The following is a 21,885-nucleotide window of genomic DNA, read 5'->3' as shown; positions in this document are numbered from 1 at the left end:
CGGGGCGCAAGCACTGCGAATTAAGCCCACCCAGGTGTGTTACAATAGCGAATGAATATTCGCTATAGTAACACTGATCTTCCTCCCGGCCAATCAGGAAACAGGTCTTGAGGCCAGTTAGCCGGATTGGCTGAAAGGACAGGTGATCCCATTGGACGCCTAGGAGGAGAGGAGGAGACGCACGACGGAAGCTGCCATGATGGAGGAGAGGACGCAGGAGCCGCTGCCCGCCAGCTAGATAGGGTAAGTGCCGGACCCCCCCAAAAAAAAACAAAAAAACACCAGCCACCACTGCCTTCAAGATTAGTGTTTTCATGGCATCACTTAAAAAAAAAGAAGACCTGTGTTTCTCATATTTCTCTAGCAGAGTACCCCATGTTTATCATTTCATGCATAGAGAGCCTCACCTCCTACTGCCAACTTGAAAAATGCATACTTTTAACTATTTCTGCTAGGAGCATTTACATACCAATTTTTAAGCAGTGGGAATAACTATGGTTTTAGAATGCCTGTTGCTGTTAAATGGAGAAAGGTAAAGTGTTACTAAACCCAAAACAGTACAATCAGTTTGTATGTGTAGTAAAACATGCTTGTTATACTCACTGTGGAACCTAAGGGGTTAATCCTCTGCATTGTGTAAAAAAGGCTGTTTGATCCTGTCTTCTTTGATCCTCACCTTCTTCCTCAGTCCCCAATCCATCTCCTGATAGTACAGAGCCTTGGGGGCACTCTATACACACTCAATTTAGTGTGTATTGCTAGAGATTTTTCTTGGGATGGTGCATGTGATTGGCACAGCACTGTCCAGACAGAGGGTCAGGGGTCCTGCAGCTTCATAGGACAGTTCGAGTAGAATGAAAACTCCTCCTACAAGCTTTAACCAGACACTAATAGAAGTCATAAGACTGCTATACACTGCTGATTGGAAAAGGCATTTAGTAGCTTTTATTTACTAAAATAATTGCATTTCCATGTTCTGTGTACTGTGGGAGACCATATATAGTGAATGCAGGGTCCTGAGTTTAGTAACACTTTAAATGAAGAAGAGCTGACACTGTTCCAAAGAAACATATAACAAATATTCGGTCTTTGATATTTAACTCATCTTTTAGCTTTATTTAGAAAGCAAATAGTAGTACAAAATAGTAGATCTGGCAGTTCTGTGTTGTTTAAACAAAAATAATTATATACATTAAAATTTCCATAAAAGTGTATGCAACGCCAAACGTTTTTAGTTTTGGTTAAAGCAGTGAGGAGTTTTTATCTATGTCCCCGGTAGGAAGATTCACTCCAAAAATTTGAGTTGTCACCAAGACAGGAACAGAAGGGAAATCTTCCAAAGGGGACACTTGTACCAGTGGCAGCTGTCTATCGCTACGTACACACGATCAAATTGTCCGGCGGACTTTCTACCAAGCGGACTTGGCCACACACGGACACACGGAAAGTCCGGCGATTGCTAGCGCGATGACGTACAGCACGTACGACAGAACTAGAGAAAGGAAGTTCAATAGCCAGTAGCCAATAACTTCCTTTTCGTACTTGCTTCTGAGCATGCGTCATTCTTAGTCCGCCGGACTAGCATACTCACCAAGGTATTGTCCGCTGAAAAAGTCCGCTGAAGCCCACACACGGATTGTCTGGTGAAATGCGGTCCGGCGGACTAAGTACGCCGGACAATTTGATCGTGTGTACTCGGCATAAGATAGCAGAGAGGTTTTGGCTTTGGATATACTTTAGATGGGTTTTCCAGTTTTAGATAAATACAGGTTCAAGTTTTCTACTTCCTTGAGGAAAGTGGAAAACTCCTTGAAGTGAATGATTGAGTAATAATCAGCGGTGAGAATGTCCTTTGACTTTGTTTTCAGGCCACAACTAAAATGTTTCTACCAAGGTAGTGATTAGCTACCAAGACCATAACTAAAATGTTTCTACCAAGGCAATGATTAAGCTACCTGAGAGTCAGTGGGAAAAGTGAATTGGTTCTATTTACTCAGTTCTTTTTTTCTTATTTCACAGGTTACCTTTGGTGGTACTTTCATCGGCATTGGACGTAAAACACCAGATTGCCAAGGAAACACAAAGTACTTCCGCTGCAAATTCTGCAACTTCACGTACATGGGGAACTCTTCAACCGAGCTGGAGCAGCACTTTCTAAAGACGCACCCTAACAAAATGAAAGTGTCCTCTGATTCTGGTAAACCATCCGAGAAAACTGCCAATAAATCCAGCCCCATCCCACGTTCTTGTGAGCCTGGAGATATGGGAAAGTGGCAAGACAAAATCACTGTTAAAGCAGCAGATGATATGCCAGTTGGATATTCAGTGCCAATTAAGCCTGCAGATTCTTCCAGGCAGAATGGGAACGATGACACCAACTACTACTGGTGCAAGTTCTGTAGTTTCAGCTGTGAATCCTCCAGCAATGCCAAACTTTTAGACCATCACAGTCAACAGCATGGGGGAGGGGTGCCAGAGAGCCCTAATTCGGATCCCAATGACAAGATCTTCAGGAGATCAGTCATTAATCAAAATGATATTGCCAAAAATTCAGATGACCCGCTCTTGGCAAAAGTAGAGAAAGGATTGGCCAAAAAGAAAGACCTCTCAATTAAACCAGCTGAGGATTTAATAGTCACTAGCTACAATTGTCAGTTCTGTGACTTTAGGTACTCTAAAAGCCATAGCCCTGAGGTGATCTTGGTCGGGCCTCTCCTACGCCATTACCAACAGCACCACAATATTCACAAGTGTACTATTAAACATTGCCCGTTTTGTCCCAGAGGCCTCTGCAGCCCTGAAAAGCACCATGGAGAGATATCTTACCCTTTTGCTTGCAAAAAAAGTAATTGTTCTCACTGTGCTCTCTTGCTATTGCACTTGTCTGCTGGGGTGACAGGTAGCCCACGAGTTAAACACCAGTGTGATCAATGCCCATTCTCCTCTCCTGATGTAGATGTGCTCCTGCTTCACTATGAGAATGCCCATGAAGGCCAGGCTTCTGAAGTCAAGCAGGAACCGAATCACCAGCAAGCCATTGATGGACAGCTGACGGTCAAAGAAAACAAGGAACACTCATGTACCAAATGTGACTTTAGCAGCCTGGGAGAAGAAGACCTTTCCCGACACTACAGGTATGCCCAGAATATTTAACTAACAAGAAAACATTTTTTGTTTGACAGTTACAAGTAAGATCATCTTTTTGGAATAAACAGTTATTGTGCTGTGCGTGATTATAGTTTGTTTGATCATGCATGACATAATATCACTATGTGGTAGGTATTAAGAAATGGCAACACCTACCTATTTGTATGGAAAGGCCAACATATCCAATATCAATTCAGTTCTAATAGGTGGAAAAATGGTAGTCAAGTTGGTGCCTGCAGTGAGGATATTTCTCTCAAAGGTGTGGTCACCTGTGGTCCAGGTTCATAAACTGATCTATATTCCCCTTTGGATCTAATATATTTGATTCATCAAATTTTGTCCATTTTAGCTACAAATGAAAGTAAATAGAACAAACTATTTTCTTTTTGTTTGGGGCTTCATCTAAGCCTCCTATTAAACCAATCCTTTACAGTAGAGACGGCATATCATCTCTGCAGACTCAAAAAGCCTCTTCAGCATTCAATATTTCCAGTAGTGCAGGATGTCCCCAGCCATGTGTAGGTTCCTTCTTCTTCTGACCATCAAAGTCACTCCTGAAATTAGTGTAGCTGATTGGAAGTGTTGAATCCTGAAGAGTCTCTACTAGCTTGCTGTTTTGAAATAGAGGAGAAGTAGAAGAAACAGGCATATCTTCTGAGACCTCTTTAAGCTATATACATATACACACAAACACACACTATATTACCAAAAGTATTGGGGCACCTGCCTTTACACACACACACACACACACACACACACACACACACACACACACACACACACACACACACACACACACACACACACACACACACACACACACACACACACACACACACGAACTTTAAATGGCATCCCAGTCTTCGTCTGTAGGGTTCAATGTTGACTTGGACTTTGCAGCTATAACAGCTTTAACTCTTCTGAGAAGGTTGTCCACAAGGTTTAGGAGTGTGTCTATGGGAATTTTTGACCATTCTTCCAGAAGCACATTTGTGAGGTCAGCCACTGATGTGGACGAGAAAGCCTGGCTCCTCTCTAATTCATTCCAAAGGTGTGCAGGCCACTCAAGTTCCTCCACCCTAAACTCGCTCATCCTATGTCTATATGGACCTTGCTTTGTGCACTGGTCCAAATCATTTGGTGGAGGGGGGATTATGGTGTGGGGTTGTTTTTCAGGGGTTGGGCTAGGCCCCTTAGTTCCATTGAAGGAAACTCTTAAGAGGCGTCAGCATATCAAGACATTTTGAACAATTCCATGCTCCCAACTTTGTGGGAACCGTTTGAGGATGCCCCCTTTCTGTTCCCACAGGACCAGTGCATGGATTAAGACTGGCATCCCAATACTTTTGGTAATATAGTGTGCATATATATATATATATATATATATATATATATATATATATATATATATATATATATATATATATATATATATATATATACAGTATGTGGGCCAGTACTTATTTTTGGTGCTTTGCCCCATTAGAAGCTAATGACAAAATTAAACTAATTGCCATTCCCCCAACTTCAGAAATGCAAACAGAAAATTACACCCTACAACGATTATCCTTCTAATCAAGCAGTTAAATAATTAACTTGAAAGTTCTTTTCTGGGAAAAAAAAGCAGAATCTTATTTTATCAGCTTGTTCAATCTGCTGAAGCTAATCTATTGTGGTCTGCACAATAAATAAATCACATTTACATGTGGTTAGCTGTAGGTTGCATATTTCATGCTTGTATTGCATACCTGTAAATATTCAGCTCATTTGACTATTTCCCCAATCTTACATATGTGTATAAATTTTTGCTCTTCTACCGTGGATTTTTTATTTTTTTTTTGTACATAAATCAGTTTCATTTTGAACATGCAAGTTGTTATTCTTGTACGGGACATTTTTCAGTGCCCAAAAATAGATAACGAAAGCACACTGTACTAAGATTGTCAAAAAACATAGTTAAGGAGAACTCTAGACAAATAAAATGACTATTATACTAACTGAACTGTAATTTAGATTTTTGTCATAAAGTTTGCTTTTGAAAAAAAGATTTCAGTATTCCCTTTGTACATAAATCATCATCACACAATGGGATGGGTTTACTAAAGTCAAATAGACTGTGCACTTTGGAAGCGCAGTTGCACTCATTTTTCCAAGAGCTTAGTGAATGTGGAGAAGCTTCATTCTGCACAAATACCCAATAAAAAAACAATAGGATAAAATAATAGGATAAAGAAAAACAAATCAGCATTTTTTCTTGCACATATTGGATGATGGAAACCAGCACAGCTCAACCACATTCACTAAGTTATGGGGAAATTGAATGCAACTGCACTTCCAAAGTGCACAGGCTCACGCGCCTTTAGGAAATCCTTCCCAAAATATTGTATCAGAAATCTACACACATACCTACAGTTTAACTATTTATTATTGGTAGTTATATATTGCTGTTAATTTACTCAGAGCTTTACACATATATTGCACATTCACATCAGTCCCTGCCCTCAAGGAGCTTAAAATCTAAGGTTTATTGATTATCCAAGTTGGCCTTGCAATGAAAGGCAAATTATTCTTATTTTATAGTTATTCCACCACCACCACCATGTCCCCATCTCAAATTGCAGCAGTTAACCTGTGGAATAAAATACTTGTGGAAAAATACTAAGAAAATATATGTACCTTACGTCTGCTTCTGTACTGGAGAGGTTGATGTCACAATAATAATAATTCAGGTGAGACCCTCAGAATATTGAATATCCAAAATCTCCTGAGAAGATACTATAGCTCAGTGAAGGTGTGTTTTCTTACAAACGTTTTGGGCTACTCAGTGTTACCAGAATCCCATGGAAAGGTTGGTGACGTTACCCTCCCCTAGGTGCCAGCAGAAGCTAGGGTAAGGCAAATATTTCTGACTGTATTCCACAGGTGTTTTAACAGCTTTAATGCAGCTATTTGAAAGGAGATGGAAGTCTATGCACCGTAAGCCCATGACTTTTAGTTCAAGGTCCACTTTAACCTTCGGTACAGATGCTTCTTGAGCTCATTGGAAGAAAAATAATAAAAAAAAAAAGACTAAGTGCACATAACCAGATGTTTGAGTTTACCAGCTATGTTTTTCTTGGCTGGAGGTCTTCTGTAAAACATTTGCGTGCATGTTCCTTTATATTCATTTCTAAGCAGCAATTAAGGGGCCTGGTTGTTAGGATTCCACCAAATAATCTTTATATTTAATTTAATTTACTGATTGTTTTTACACCTATTTGCAAAGAAAGTACTTGACCAACACAATTGTACATCTTATCATGCTTATGGAATAGCCTCCCAGATTTTGGTTCACTGGTGCCGGTTTACGCTTAGGTGCCCCACTCTAAGCTCACCCCAATCCCGGTATACTTGGTGATCTTTTAGAGTTTTTTAGGAGTTTCTCCATTTCCATTTATCATGATATATTTGTTTATTTTTTTATTGTTTAAGAGCTAAAGTTTCTGAAGAAAAAGTAAAACACGTAGAGTACATCTTTATTCAATACCGCGGCTGTTGGGGCAGTCATACCTCCTGCGGCTCAGGATCTGATAGGTTTTCAGGTATGCTGAGTTTGTGGAGAGCTGAGAGACCGGCACCTAAGAGTAAAGCCAGCAACTCTAAGTGAGAAGCCTGTGAGCCAGAAGCATTATCTGACCTACCCTTTTGTAGGTCAAGCTTACCCGGTTAATGAGTTTTTTTTTTATAGGCTGTTTGCAAAGACTACATATCTTCCAGTGGAAGGTGCGACTATATGGTACAACAAGAATAAACAGATTTTAGGCTCAGGAGTAAAAGCTGTGGCCATAAGGGTAAAGTGAGAAGGACAGTGAACATATTATGCTAGACAATTTATTTATAAAGAAAGTTACATGCTTTAAAAAAAGGAATTTTTTAAGTTTTAAAAATGACTTATGGTTTTCATCAGCTCCATGCAACCCCATGCAGCATTCAGTTGCAGGAATACATATTGCAACCTTTTACCTTAGACCTTTCACCAATTAGCTAAAAAAGCCTGAAAAAAGCCAGAATATAGGCTTAAATTTAAAGGTTTACTTGACTTCCCAATCCCATATTAGATAATTTAGAACTTTAATACGAGTTCTACAAGCTCTGTCTGACCTACTCTTCCTGTATCGGGTGAGTGAGTTACTTGCTGGGCTATTTGGAAATGTTGAAAATCATCTAGTCTTCCAAATCTTTCATTACCTACTAGATGCAAGTCTTTATTATTTATTAGCTTGAGTTAGCACTAACACAGGCTACTATCTTTGAGGGCCGCACAATAAGTCCTGCAGGTTTGGTACCAGGGCTTTTTGAGATGTAGCCCACCCCCTAAAGAGCTGCTGAGAAGCTTTTCCCCTGTTAGTGCACATACAGCCAGGCACACAGCATGTTCTTCACTTTGCCACTAACTCAAAGGAACAGTCTAGGGGTGTCTTTTTAGGATGTTATTGGAACCTTGAACTTGGATGGGGTTAGGTCTGGGGAGCATGGGATACCCCAAAACTGATGAAGTGAACACTTTGAGAACTCCTTAACTATCTTGCTAAATTGTAAAAAAAATGTCCCACAGAATTTCTAATGCTGACGATGACTATGACTTCTTCCAGAGACCAAAAGCTTCATACAGTCACTGATTCTCCAGCACATGGGTCATCTACTCACGCAGCCACAAGATCATTGGATGCCTCCTTCTGATAACCACCAGGCTCTACTCAGTGAGGGAGATGCAGGTTCATAACACTATAGGGCAGCTAGACACTCTTCACTCCATGGCTTTCTTCAGTGAGCTTTCTCCAGATCCCAACTGATTCCAGGACTAACTGTGACCCGATCCCTATCACTAAGGTCTGAGGGGTGGAGTGAAATGCATTGGGGGCATGGCCTGGCCTGATATTGCCACTTACACACTCATGCTAGGGACAGCATCAATGTGCGGCTGCAGGAAGTCCATTCTTTACCTTCAGTGATGCCAGAACTAAGATTGAAAATAGGTCACTGAGCTAAGGCTTAGCTGGGACCTATGTGTCTTCTTAGTAGCACTTCTAGCACTCCTGCCCCAGGGACACAGCCCCTGCACAGGTGTCTCCTCCAGCAGGACTGGATCCAGGAACACTGCCCCCTGTCTCAGGTCTCAGTCTATTTATGGGCTATTCAACCATCTACTGGGCACATGTCCCCAGGGATTGGCTGAAGTCCCATAAACATTTAGGCTGCTCACTGTTCTTTCTCGCACTATAATTCTATAACCCCCTAGAATACAGGGGGAAGCAATCAGAGCAGCAGTCTGTGAGACACTGAGCAGCCCTAAACAATCAATCCCTGCTCCACTGACTATAGAGGAGCTAGCTACATTTACCTAACAGCCTACACTAACCCAAGAGGGTGCTACAAAGAGACCTCCCCCTACTTCCTGCTGTGTTTTGAAGACAAGAAGTAAAGAGCAATCTCATTAACAGGACACAGACAACTAAAAAACAATGTTAACTGTTCCTTTCCTTATCCAAAGCTAAACAAAGACAACAAATTTGGGTTTACGCACTCTGTTGTAATTACCATTGAATGAGTGAATTTAATAATAGAGACAGCATGGAAACTTGACTGTCAAAAACCTCCACAAGAACATAAACCAGCAGCACTTCTCTTGTAACATTGGAGGAGCCGTTCTAATGATTGACCTAGTAAATATCCAGTGAAAATAATGATGTACTAATAGAGAGAAAAAAAAGAGGGCCTTTTATGAGCTGACAGCAGGTAAAAAGTGCTTTCCACTTGTCTAGAATTTAGTTGAATTCTATTTGATTTTGCTCTTATAATAAACTGGTAATGAATAAAATAAATAAAGAGGCTAGAGTGAATATACAGGGACATTACTTTTATAAACAGTAGGCCTCTAAAATCACACAAAATAGATTTAAAAAAATGGATTGTTCCAACTGGCTTTTGACATTTTCAAATCCGATTTCCTAGGACTAGTGTGTCATATTCATAGATTATTTCCTGGTAATCTAGAAATTTTAGAATCTTGAAGTAAGCAGTAACTCTGCTTGATATATGTCTAACATCTGGACTTTAATTACTCCGGCACAAATGTTCTTTCCTTCAAGCATGTGTCTAAATCTGTAAAGCAAAGGTAAGCCTTTAAAGCCATCACTTTCTGTCCACCCATAAACTATACCTCCCAGCTTCCTCTACAGCTGCCATGGAATGCCAAAGTCTTGTTGAAGTGTAACTCCAGAATGTCTTTTCTAGATTTAAAGGGTGGAAGGATTAGAAACTGTTTTTGTATGGCTATCTGGGTCATTACTGGGGAGATTTCCCATCAGTTCCTATGTGGACGCTGCGACAGAAGGTGAGGGGAATCTCTGCAATGTGTATACAGATATCAGGAAAAGCACTACCTTTAGTAAGGTAGGGAAAGTTTTCAACTTCTGGGCAGCTTTTATTCATGTCTGTGCCCCTTACTGGGAAAATTTCCCATTATTTTCTATGTGGTTACTTACACATAATTTTCCCCCAGTAGTAGATAGGCAGCAATAAAGCCTGACAGTGGCTCTAAGCCTTCCCTACTCTACCAACATTTTTTTTATATATAGTGGGGAAAATAATTATTTGATCCTCTGCAGAATTTGTAAGTGTGCCCACTTACAAATAAATTAAGGGTATCTATCTTTTTTTATCATAGGTATATTTTAAATGAGAGAGACAGAATATCAACCAAAAATCCAGAAAAAAACCCTGATACAAATGTTATAAATTGAGTTGCAGTTCAGTGAGTAAAATAAGTATTCCATCCCCAAGCAAAATATGACTTAGTACTTGGTGGAGAAACCCTTGTTGGCAAGCACAGAGGTAAGACGTTTCTTGTAGTTGGTTACCAGGTTTGGAACCATCTCAGGAGGCATTTTGGTCCACTCTGATTTACAAATTTTCTCTAAATCCTTAAGGTCACTTGGCAACTCGAAGTTTCAGCTCCCTCCATAAATTTTCTATAGGATTAAGATCTGGAGACTGGCTAGGCCACTTCATGACCTTAATGTGTTTCATCTTGAGCCACTCCTTTGTTGCCCTGGTGGTATGGTTTGGGTCATTGTCTGGTTTAGAGAAGAAGGATCTCATCCAAGTTTTTACAATACATGGCCCCATCCATTGGCCCCTCAGTGCGGCAAATTCAGCCTGTATCTTTAGAAGAGAAACAGACCCAAAGCATAATGTTTCCACCTCTATGCTTGACTATAAGGATGTTGTTCTTAGGGTCATAGTCAGCATTGTTCTTCCTCCAAACACAACGAGTTGAGTTAATGCCAAAGAGCTAAATTTTGGTCTCAAATGACCACAGCCATTTCTCTCAAACCTTCTCTGAATCATTTAGATCAGGGGTGCTCAACCTGTGGCTCTCCAGCTGTTGCGGAACTACAAGTCCCATGAGACATAGCAAGACTCCGACAGCCACAAGCATGACACCCAGAGGCAGAGGCATGTTGGGACTTTTTTTTTGTTTTGCAACAGCTGGTGAGCCACAGGTTGAGCACCCCTGATTTAGATGTTCATTTGCAAACGTCAGATGGTCCCGTCCATGTGCCTTCTTGAGGAGAGGGACATTGCAGGTGCTGCAGGATTTTAATCCATGGTGGCGTATTGTGGTACAAATGGTTTGTTTGGTGACTGTGGTCCTAACTGCCTTGAGATCATTCACAACCTCCTCCTGTGTAGCTCTTGGCTGATCCCTTACCTTTTTATTCATTAATTTCTGCTCATCTCGATAAAAGCCTGGGTGCTCTGCACATGTGTAGGATATGTAGACAAAATTGTAGAGGCCAAGGCACACTCAGGACTTGGCCACAGGAGTATAACTTGTAAAGAAGCTCTTTTTTGCATGTCTAATAAACGGCTCCTTTGAAAGTTATACTCCTGTGGCCAAATCCTTACTGTGCATCAACCACTACAATATATATTGGTTGCAGTTTTACTGTAAAGTAAACTTGCTTCCCACTGTGCTTAGCATTTTCTAAACAAGAAGTTTAACAGGAAGGTAGAACAAGGTAGCAGGGTGTCTGTGGCCTTGAGGAGATCAAGCTGTGATGCCAATCTGACGTGTGACTGTGATGGAAACATTTGATAGTAAGTTTATTCAGGGTGATTATAAAGGGGCGGGTTATTTAAGGTAATATCAGTAAAGTGCAGTGGAATAAATCAGTATTATACAATTAAAGATGGAACCATAGACAAGTAGCTTAATTCACAGTTAAACTATGTTTGAGTGGCATTACCAACAATTTCCAATTATGTCCAGCCATTCTTGTGACCCAGGCAGCACTGCCAGACAGCATAACCATGTCCATAACCTCACCTTTACCTGCAGTGGTTAAGGCCTCATGCACTCTGGCCATGCTGTTAAGGGCATCTGGCGTTTTTGAGTTTTTTTGCCCATAAATGCCCCTGCATGTTAGCCTATGTGTCCATGCGTGCCCAGGAGCAGTAGCGTTTTGTCATAAAAATTGCTTGTTGCATTGAAAAGTGTTTAGCACTTACTTGAGAATTAATTCATGTCAATGGCTAGAATAAATTATTTTTCTGGGCAATTAAATGAATTAAAGCCCAAGCGCTTGATGCAGCTTAATGCAACTTGTACAGTAGCCACTCACTGACATAGAGGAGCCAAAGCTGCAGGGACATGTGAATGGACAGAGCAGATTAACCACTTAACAACTACCCCATAGTAGCTTTACTACTTTCTGCTACAGGGCAGCCACTCTGTGCAGACTCTCATGTATATATACATGATTCTGTTCTTCTGAGTAGGGAGCATGCCACTTCTGCCATGATTAGTCGATCAGCGGCTGCTGGGCAACAGACACCCGCTGCCACCTGCTGATTGGTGAGGAGACAGACTGGAGTGAGATCTGCCAACAAGGCAGAGCTCTGTCCTGCCAGTGGGGATGAGCTGGATTTTGTTCAGCACATCCCTTAGTGAAAGCAACACACAGTGCACAAAGTAACAGTTAGTGTTAGATTGTCCACCGCAAAATTGCAATCCCACATTAAATCGCTGATCACATCCATTACTAGTATAAAAAATAAAAAAAATAAACCCAGTATACATATCATAGTTTGTAGACACTATAACTTTTGCACAAACCAATAAATATACACCTATTTAGATTTTTTTAACCAAAATTATGTAGCAGAATACATATTGGCCTAAATTTATGAAGCATTTTTTTATTGGATATGTTTTATAGCAGGAAGTAAAACATATTGTTTTTTTTTTTTTGTTTATACCACAAAAAAAAAACAAAAAAAAAAAAAACAAGTAGTGATAAAATACCATCAAAAGAAATCTCTTGTGGGGAAAAAAATATATATAAATTTAGTTTATGTACAGCATTGCATGATCACACAAATGACCTGGTCATGAAATGCGGTAAATTTTCTGGAGGTCAAGTGCACACATTTTTTTATACCTGTTAGGCAGGATAGGTAGGAGTAACGGGGAGATAACATTTTTAAGAATAGTTATAGTTGGGGTTTTCTTCCACTTTAAACTACATGACAAGTATGCTGTATTAGTCCATAAATTACCCTTAGCCAAACTGGCAGAATGAAGCCAAATTGCTTTCTTTTTTTTTCTTTTTTTTCTTTTTTTTTAACAGCAGAAAGTTGGCAATTTGCTTTTGTCTTAGAAGTTACAACTCTCTTCTAGGCAAAAAATAAAATAAAAAATAATCTCCATTTAGAGTGTTTATGAAGTCCTCAATGTGGAAATTCTGTCTAGACCTACAAAACCCAGGCTTGGTCGATTTTTCGAGTTTACAATGCTCCTTTTCTTAGCCCTGAGTTCTTTCCAGGTTAGACTATGGAAATATTCCTTTCACAAATAGTGTAACTCTGGGATTTTGCTATGACATAATCTGGAAGACGTTCAACCAGAGCAATCTCCAAATGGTTCCACCTCACTGCCTAGTTTGCTCACCTGTCTTCCCGCTTTTCGCAGATTGATATCTTGACATTTCACCTGCATTGAGCTAGAAGTGTGTACGCTATTGATTCAAGAAAGCAGAACAGCGGTAAAACAAACAAATTATACAGTTCACTCGCTACTGGCAACAAAGAAAATGTGGATGCGGGTTTAGTTTACCCTTCTTGAATGAAATCAGTCATTTTGCTGTTCAACTAGGTAGGAAAACATTACTGATTGCTTTCCTGCCTGTTGTAGGTAATAGATTGTGGCTCATAGGAGCCTGCTTTCAGACAACGTGATACTTTCTCTGAGTTAATCTTTAAGTAATAGCATAGCTTGAGAGTAGAAGACCAACATAAACATGGACTGGACATTTTATTTTTTTTCTTAATAATTCATTTTTTTTTAAATGTTAGGTATACATGTGATTGTTAACAATTAAAAAGGGCCCTGTACTTTGACTGCTTAAAAAAAAAGGGTCTAATCACCAACATAGACTGGACTCCCTGCAGCTTATCTTTTCCCGATGAATGAGTTACCATGATTTGTTCTAAACTGTGCAGAGATCACCTTGAGGTAGAGGAGCAGGGCTTTGCTTCTTTATGTCAGAGTTGCCCCTTGATGACTAATAGCCTGATGGCTGATAGGGTAATGGTTAGGAAGTTGCAGAAGAGGAGAAAGAAGTACAGATCCACAGAATGAGTGAAGCAGAAGCAGGGAGATTCTTGCACTGCAGGTACGACTTTCTCTCCAGCAAGGACAACAGTGAGCAGCACAGTAGTTAAATCACAAAATATCACTCCAAATCTGTTGAGACTAGCATTCAGAGGCTTAGATGACCTCACACTGCAGATAAACAGCTATAAGGTGCTAGGCCTTGAAGTGCACTGCTATTTCTCGGGACAAATTCAAGACAAAGGTACATATTTCAGGGTACACTTTTTTTTATTAAGTTAAACTATGGACCTGATGATGGACATTTATATATTTACAAATTCTAAAGCAGTAAATGGGCATTAAAGCAAGTACTCACTAACCTTTATATTCAAAATATAAACAAGTGGCCCCTGCCCCCACCCATAACTGGTCTATTGCAGCAAGGAGCACTGGAAAGGGTGGCAAACGTCAAAGAGATTTCCAAGCTCAAGCTTACCCATCATCCAATAACCAACCAAATTGACCTGTCTAACAATATGCATTAAGAACAGGGGTTTAGTCTGCACACATTTGCAAATACATACGTAAGTTACAAGCCCTGTCAAGGCACCCTGTTTTCTGTAGTCAGTCCCTAACTCTGACTTCTGAGGCTCCACAATGGAAGCACATGCATTTTAATGGATAGGTTAGGACACATGGCCTAGAAGGAGCCCATCCCTCTTTAAAGGTACAGGGGCACACTGAACACCCTCACATAGCACTATTTCAACAAAGATCTCAGTGTGTTGCCTGACTAATATATTCAAAATACAAACAAGTGGCCACTGCCCCCTCCCATAACTAGTCTATTGCAGCAAGGAGCATTGAAAGGGCAACACTTGTCAAACAAATACAAAGAGATTTCCAAGCTCCTACTTACCAACCTGCCAGCGACCAACCAAATTGACCTATCTAACAATATGCATTAAGGGGGGGGGGGGTGGGCTACAGAAAACAGAGTGCCTTGACAGGGCCAGGCAATGGGCATTCATATATTTAAAAATGCTAAAGAAGTAAATGGGCTTTAAGGCAAGTACTCACTAGCCTCTGTAGCTGCAGGCACTGTGGAACAATTTTATATATTGCTTTTACAAGAGGGAGATGCAAGATAAGTAGACCACATAAGGTTTGCTTTAAAGCATTACTATTTCTGCCTTCATTTAGAAATATAAACTTTCTACAACAGTGTTTCAAATAATTTGCTATGGCCTTATGTGAAGAAGACTCATAATAATGGGTTATAAAATTTCCAGTTCAAATATTGTTTCTGCAGAAAAATAAAAAAATTAAGAAATATATACAAAGTGGTCACATTGTCACTGTTTTCAAGAGAATGGATTGTCATCATTGTTCTAAATATCCTTTGTGAGTTGCTCTGCTTGGCTGCATGACAAGTACAGATAATTTACTGAATGTAGCATAACCGATGCAAAGGGAAATTTCTATGTGCACTACCGAATCACATTAGTTTCCTGTATTAAGCAGAGTGTCATTGTTTTTTTATACACTTCTAGCTCTGTTTGTATTTGTGGTTGAATATGAAAGTGTTGCTGTAATGTTTTGATGCAGTAATGTGGAAAAAACCTCATTTCACAGGTTTCCACTACACAGCTACAGATTGGTCAGGAAACGATGACAAAGATGAGCTTCAAAATTTGTTTCCTCTACCAGTTCTTTTAAGTTACATAACCTGTGATTCTTCTCACGCTGTGCAACTGAATGCAGCTGCCTTTCTGCCTAGCTGTTGGGACATCTGCTCCCTCTTCTCCTCCCCGCTTTGATGAGTTAAAGTGCAATAGATCTAAATCCTAACTGGATGACATTTAGGGTCCTAAAGCACAGTGTATTGTATACAGTTGCCTTTTTTCCATCTATTTTGCATTTTAGTGATGCTACCTTAGGAATGTGTGGGAGACGGAAAGGAACAAGCAAGCTTTGACACTACCAGGAAGTGCCGAAACTTTACACTACTAGATTGGTGTGTGTGTATACACTATATAGTCCTTCTCGCCCACATCAGTGCCTGACCTCAAAAATGCGTTTCTGGAAGAATGGTCAAATATTCCTATAGACACACTCCTAGACCTTGTGGACAGCCTTCTCAGAAGAGTTGAAGATGTTATAGCAGCAAAGGGTGGGCCAACGCAGTATTGAACCCTACGGACCAAGAATGGGATGCCAGTAAAGTTCATGTGTGTTTAAAGGCAGGTGTCCCAATACTTTTGGTAATATAGTGCATATGCACACACATACATCAACACACCAATCTAATTGTACAAAGTTTTGGCACTTGCTGTTGGTGTCAAAGCTTGCTTGTTCCTTCCCGTCTCCCACACATGCCTAAGGTAGCATCACTAAAATGCAAAATAGATGGAAAAAAGATGGAAAAAAGGCAACTTTATACAATACACTGTGTTTTAGCAACCTAAACGGATTTAGATCTACTGCACATCAAAGCAAGAAGGAGAAGAGGGAGCAGATGTCTGGACAGCTAGGCAGAAAGGCAACTGCATTTGGTTGCACCATGTGAGAAGAATAACAGGTTATGTAACTTAAGAGAACTGGTAGAGAAAACAAATTTTGAGTGTGTGTGTGTGTATATATATATATATATATATATATATATATATATATATATATATATATATATATTAGTGCCATAGTTAGTAGACTACATGCTACCTCTTCATGTATAAAGACCAAAGAGCACAGAAGTTTTTTATTCTGATGAAAAATTATGGAGAGACAGTTTAAGGCATCTCCACCCTTTATCATGTTAATCATGCACTTGCTGAAGGGTGGAACTGTTTTTATGTACAAGCTGATGTATTAGAATAAATGACATTTGAACAATAAAAAGGGCTGTACTCTTTGGTCTTTATATATACTGTATATAAATGTAAGGTGTTCCCCATACCTGCTGCTCCAATTGGGGTGCTGCCATTTGGAACCCATCCACAGTTCCAATATACAAGGTTTACAAAGTAGCTTGAAAATAGACAGCAAAACTGCAAACCTGTTGTCTAACAGCAATATCAGCCCAGTCATTGAATCGACTTGACATATACAGTACAGTACAGTACAGTACTTATATGTTAGTAAAGAAAATACTATCACGGTCTAAATGATATAAACCATAAATATAAAAAAAAAAAAAAAAAAAATATATATATATATATATATATATATTGTATATATTAATAATACAATAAAATGAAACACAGAGAAATATTACCCCCCCCCCCCACCAAAAAAAACCCCCTAAAAAATGCACTATATATATATATATATATATATATATATATATATATATATATATATATATATATATATACACACACACACACGCACCAGGATAACATAATCATCACTGAAAAGTAACATTGATTAACTCATTACAATGGTACAATGGCACCTGAAAGTGGGTAGAATTAATTAGGCAGCAAGTGCACATGTTGTGCCTGAGGTTGGGATGCTGAAAGCAGAAAATTTGGGTGAGCGTAAGGATCTGAGTGACTTTGACAAGAGCCAAACTAATAGCTGGACAACAGATCAAAGCAACTCCAAAACTGCAGCTCTTGTGGGAATTTTCCAGTCTGCATTGGTCAGGACCTAACAAAAGTGGCCCAAGGAAGGAAAAAAGTTTGGAAGGTATGAGAACACACAGTGTATCTCAGTTTGTGGCATATGGGACTGTGTAGCTGAAGACCGGTCAGGGTGCCCATGCTGGCTCATGACTTGCTGGAAAAACAAGGAGAGGTAGACCTCAGAGACAGTTGGGCTTTGCCACAGAGTACATGTGCTTAAAGCAGGAGAGGGTGCTCATAAGTGTGCTTCTGTTCTTATATTGTAAAATCAGCATAAAAGTGTTATGGTTGGACCTGTGTTTTTGGCCAAGCCTGGTCTGTTGCTATGGGGTGTTTGCGGCCTGGCAGGGCTATCTTTATCACCATACTGGTTACAGAGAATTTCAAATATAAAAAAAAGAAAATAAGTAGATGGAATTGTTTTTGCCTGTATTAGATGAGTGTTCTGATGTTAAAAAAATTCCATGTCAACTGCTTGCTTGGAGTTCACCTATAGATTCACTTAGGTTACCTTTGGTTACACTTCAAATTATACAGTGCAACCTGATTCATAATTTTTATTTTTTTTTACAACGCTTCTCTCGTTCACTAGATTGTCTCACACCAAAACTCTTCCCGAGAGCTACATAGGACAGTACTAGGTACCACAATAGCCTATATTAGAAGCTCAGAGCATCTAAATGAGGACACAGGCATCCACGGTAGACAACTAAATAGCATCCATAAGGGTTAAAACTCAGCTCCTTCCTTTTTGCCCTGTAAAGCAAGATAAACTCAACTAAGTCCACCTTCCTGAGTCGCTCAATAGTGCCGTTTCTGGAAGCGGGAACCACTAGTCCAGTACTCCAGATGTGCACATGCCTGCTGGTCTCCTCTTTTTGAGATTTCCTGTCGCGTCTCTAGGATATGGATAGAGGGTTTTTATTCTTAGAACTAGTTCCCCCACAAACGGGGTTTTTAGGCAGCAAGAGACAGTAATAGAAGCCAATAAAAGTAGTATAAAAGGTATTTTAATAATAATTGGTAAAAACAAACATGAGCTTCACCTGAACACTTGGATAACAGACAAAATCATGTATATAAAGTACATATAATGTCACATGGAAGTAAAATAACAGACACAACTATGTTACACTGTATGAGTAGATAACAGTGAGAGCATAAAGCTAACGCGTTTCGACCCCAAAGGGGGTCTTCTTCAGAGATGGTGGTCTGTTAAAAGAAAAACAAGATTACACTGAATAAATAAATCCGGTGTTATACATATTAAGGATACCCAATATTAATTTAAAAATGGTTTACCCCGTAGTGTACTTCCAGGTAGGTAAGGTGGATTATAGTGCTTCAGAAAAAAGGTTCTCCCATAGGGCAATGTCTCAATTTCCTTTACGCATCTTGAGTGGTACCTGGTCCGTATGTATTGCCAAGATGCCAGATGGAAGAGGAGGTAGCGTCACAAACCCACTGGCGTGACTCGCGGGAGGTCACACTATTGCCTTGCCCCCCAGAAGAGGAAACTCCGGGGGGGTAGGTGCAAGTAAGGGTACACCGAAGATATGGCGGGTCACACCTGCAGCGAGATCCCAACAATGGCAAAAAATTAATTAAATAATTGAAAGCGAGGATTATTTAATATTGGAAACATGGAGTGCATACATGATATGGGGATAATGGTATCATATCCCCATTATGTATGCCAAAGGTTGTACACATGTATATATATATATACACACTTGCACCCCCAATTGTCCAAATGTCCATATAGCATGCTTTCTAAAACCCGGGCAAAGAAAGAAAGAAAAGAGAAAAAGGGGGGGAAGGGGGACCATGCCTGGGAGTCCAAGGAGCCTAAGAAAGAGGGGAACGAAGAAAGAAATGGCCTGGAATGAGTAGGTGTGTAAATGTGTGTTGGTGTGTGAGTCATGACACACAAGAGAAGGGGGATGGGAAAAAAGAAAAAAGGGAAAAAGGGGAAATGAAAAGGTGATGGGAGATGGGCTAGTGAAGACGGTGTAAGTATACACTTAAGCAGAGAAAGAAAAAGTGCGCAAGGGAATGGTGAAAAAGTGAAAAAATGAATAAATAATGATATATGCGGGTCATACATCAAACAAACAAGAAAACACCACATGTGAAGGTGTGCAAAAACAAGATGCGCTAAACTAGGTGACAGTGGTAGGGGACATAATCAATAAAAGTGTCAAGTGCATAATGATATATACATACAAGAAAAGTGTGTATGTGTGGTGTGTGAGAAAATACCAAACAGGTGTATTAGCGTCATTGGAATAGCCAGGCAAGTGGTGAGATTGTTACCTGAATTGTAAGACCTAATGGGAGACTGTTCCAGAAGGTAAAGATGAGGGACGGCGACTTAGGCGTTAGTCCACAAGTGGTAACTGGCGCAGTCCCTACAACGTATTTCCTGAAGTCCGATCTGTAAGTTAGTTTAGATCAGTCCTCATATTAAACAGCCAGTAAAAAGGCTTGTTTTGGTGCAGTGTATCACCGAATACAGGGTTTTTATTCTTTACCTTCTTCATTCAAAATTTTATCCAAAAACAAAATTTGGTTATTTGTACCCTTTAATCCAGTATCTAACTTAGCTTTAGGTGTGAAAGGTGGAGTATAGTTCAAGCCTCAGAGTTCCACCTTGGACAACATTCACTGGTAAAGCTCAATTGATTATTTGTGTGTTATGCCACTTCCTGAACAAGAAAAACAAAAAATAAGTCCTTTCAGTAATGATCCTGGGCTGTTTTCTTATCGTTGTCACACAGCGATCATGTTTTGGCACTTAATGGCGTGTGGAAGGAGAGGTGATGTCTGCTAGTTGAAGGCTGACAACACCGCCTTCACCCAGCCTGTAATTCATCAGTTACACTTAAAACAATAGAACTTTCTTATCGACTTGACAGCAACATGATTTTGTGCCAATTGTGTGCTAAACCTGTCTAGTCTTCCATTAAATAATTCTTTACAAATACATAAGCACCAACCTGCGATAGAGATATCAGGGGAGACATAACTCTGGATGTCAGTAAACAGAATGCAATACAGCGTGCTAATGGACTCATTGTAACTGTATGATTTCTCATTATTCACAGCGTGTCTTACATTAAAGATCATTTAATGCCTCACATCACCCCAGAGAACATTGTGTAACCTTATCAGTAGGTGGATAAAGCTCTCCGTCTATTGGCAAAACATACAGTATTATATGTGAACCTTTTTTTTTGTTTTACATCATAAGTGAGATACTTATGTGATTGCCTATTTTTTGCTCTTAGAAGTATTTTTGACATTTCCTCCTTGCTTGTATGTCATATTTTGATGATTATATTTCATATGCTTTTCTTTTTTAGCTTTCCCTTTCAATAGCTAGACAGTAAGTATCCTTGCTAAACAGCTATGTGGGAAAATAAAAGACAACTCAAGTAGACAACCCATTTCAGTATATATTGCTCTACGTGTTCAAGCTGGCCAACTGAATCAAAGTAATCCCTCTCTGGCCAGTCCCTGCTTAACTCTACAAAATGCCAAATACTTAACTAGCTCACATCTCAAGCTCACTTGAATACTTTAACTCTATTGGATTTATAGTGCCAATATGGAGCAAACAGACACATTTGAAGGAGAACTCTAGTCTTTTCACTGACCTGTACTATTCAATAGAAGTCATTTTTGGCATGTTTCCTTGCTTGCTGTATCATATTTTGATGATTATGTTTCATATACTTTTCTTTTTAGCTTTACATTTCAATTGCTAGGCATTAAAGCCTGGTGCACACAAGCCGACCATTAGTTGGCTCAGCAGGAAATGGACAACTTTCAGTCCAGGTATTCAACTGTATATACTACAGAAGCCAGTCTAACAACTCGCTTCTGTTGAATGGGCATTCCAGAAGGCCAGCATTCAATCAGTGCTTGCAGCCAATGGCTGCAGCACTGATCTGTGCTCTCTGGTGGGGTACAGTTTCTCAGTGGTAGAGGTCGCTGTATCAACATCACTTGTGTTGATGCAGCAATCTGTCAGTTTTTTTGTGTATTTATTTATTACAGGTATTTATATAGTGCCGGAAATGTACTCAGCACTTTTACATGCTGTCCATTCACATTAGTCCCTGCCCTCAAGGCGCTTACAGTCTTATGTCCCATCATCTCATATGCATTCATATACATACTTGGGCAAAAATAGAGCCAATTAGCCTACCATCATGCCTTTTGAGTATGGGGGAAAACAGAGCACCTGGAGGAAACCCACAAAAGATGCAAAGAAGATGCAAACTCCATGCAGGTAGTGTACTAACCAGGATTCAAATTGAGGTCAGGTATCTTCTGTACTGTACTAAAGGAAGGCACAGCTCAAAACCCGCAATCTGCTCATCTCCATGACTTCAGGTTCCAGCTGATGGAGAGCTTTATGTATTCAGAACAAGATCAGAAAAGAGTCCACCTTAACCAAGCCTCACA

General features: G+C 39.8%; 1 protein-coding gene across 3 annotated transcripts in view; it reads left to right on the top strand.

Annotated features, from left to right (window-relative positions):
- TRPS1 (transcriptional repressor GATA binding 1) overlaps positions 1-21,885 on the top strand; it is a 399,923-nt gene that overhangs the window by 179,045 nt on the left and 198,993 nt on the right. For 2 of the 3 annotated variants that reach the window (XM_077493239.1, XM_077493238.1), the window contains one exon: positions 2,020-3,134. In XM_077493239.1, coding sequence (XP_077349365.1) covers positions 2,020-3,134 — 1,115 coding nt within the window. The remainder of the gene's footprint in view (positions 1-2,019; positions 3,135-21,885) is intronic. The other variant, XM_077493240.1, reaches the window with a different exon arrangement.

This window comes from Lithobates pipiens, unplaced genomic scaffold (genome assembly GCF_037356315.1).
Source record: "Lithobates pipiens isolate NorthernLeopardFrog02 unplaced genomic scaffold, aLitPip1_a1.2 Scaffold_19, whole genome shotgun sequence".
NCBI lineage: Eukaryota > Metazoa > Chordata > Amphibia > Anura > Ranidae > Lithobates > Lithobates pipiens.
The sequence above is the reverse complement of the archived record's forward strand: the minus strand, read 5'-3'. Positions and strand labels throughout refer to the sequence as shown.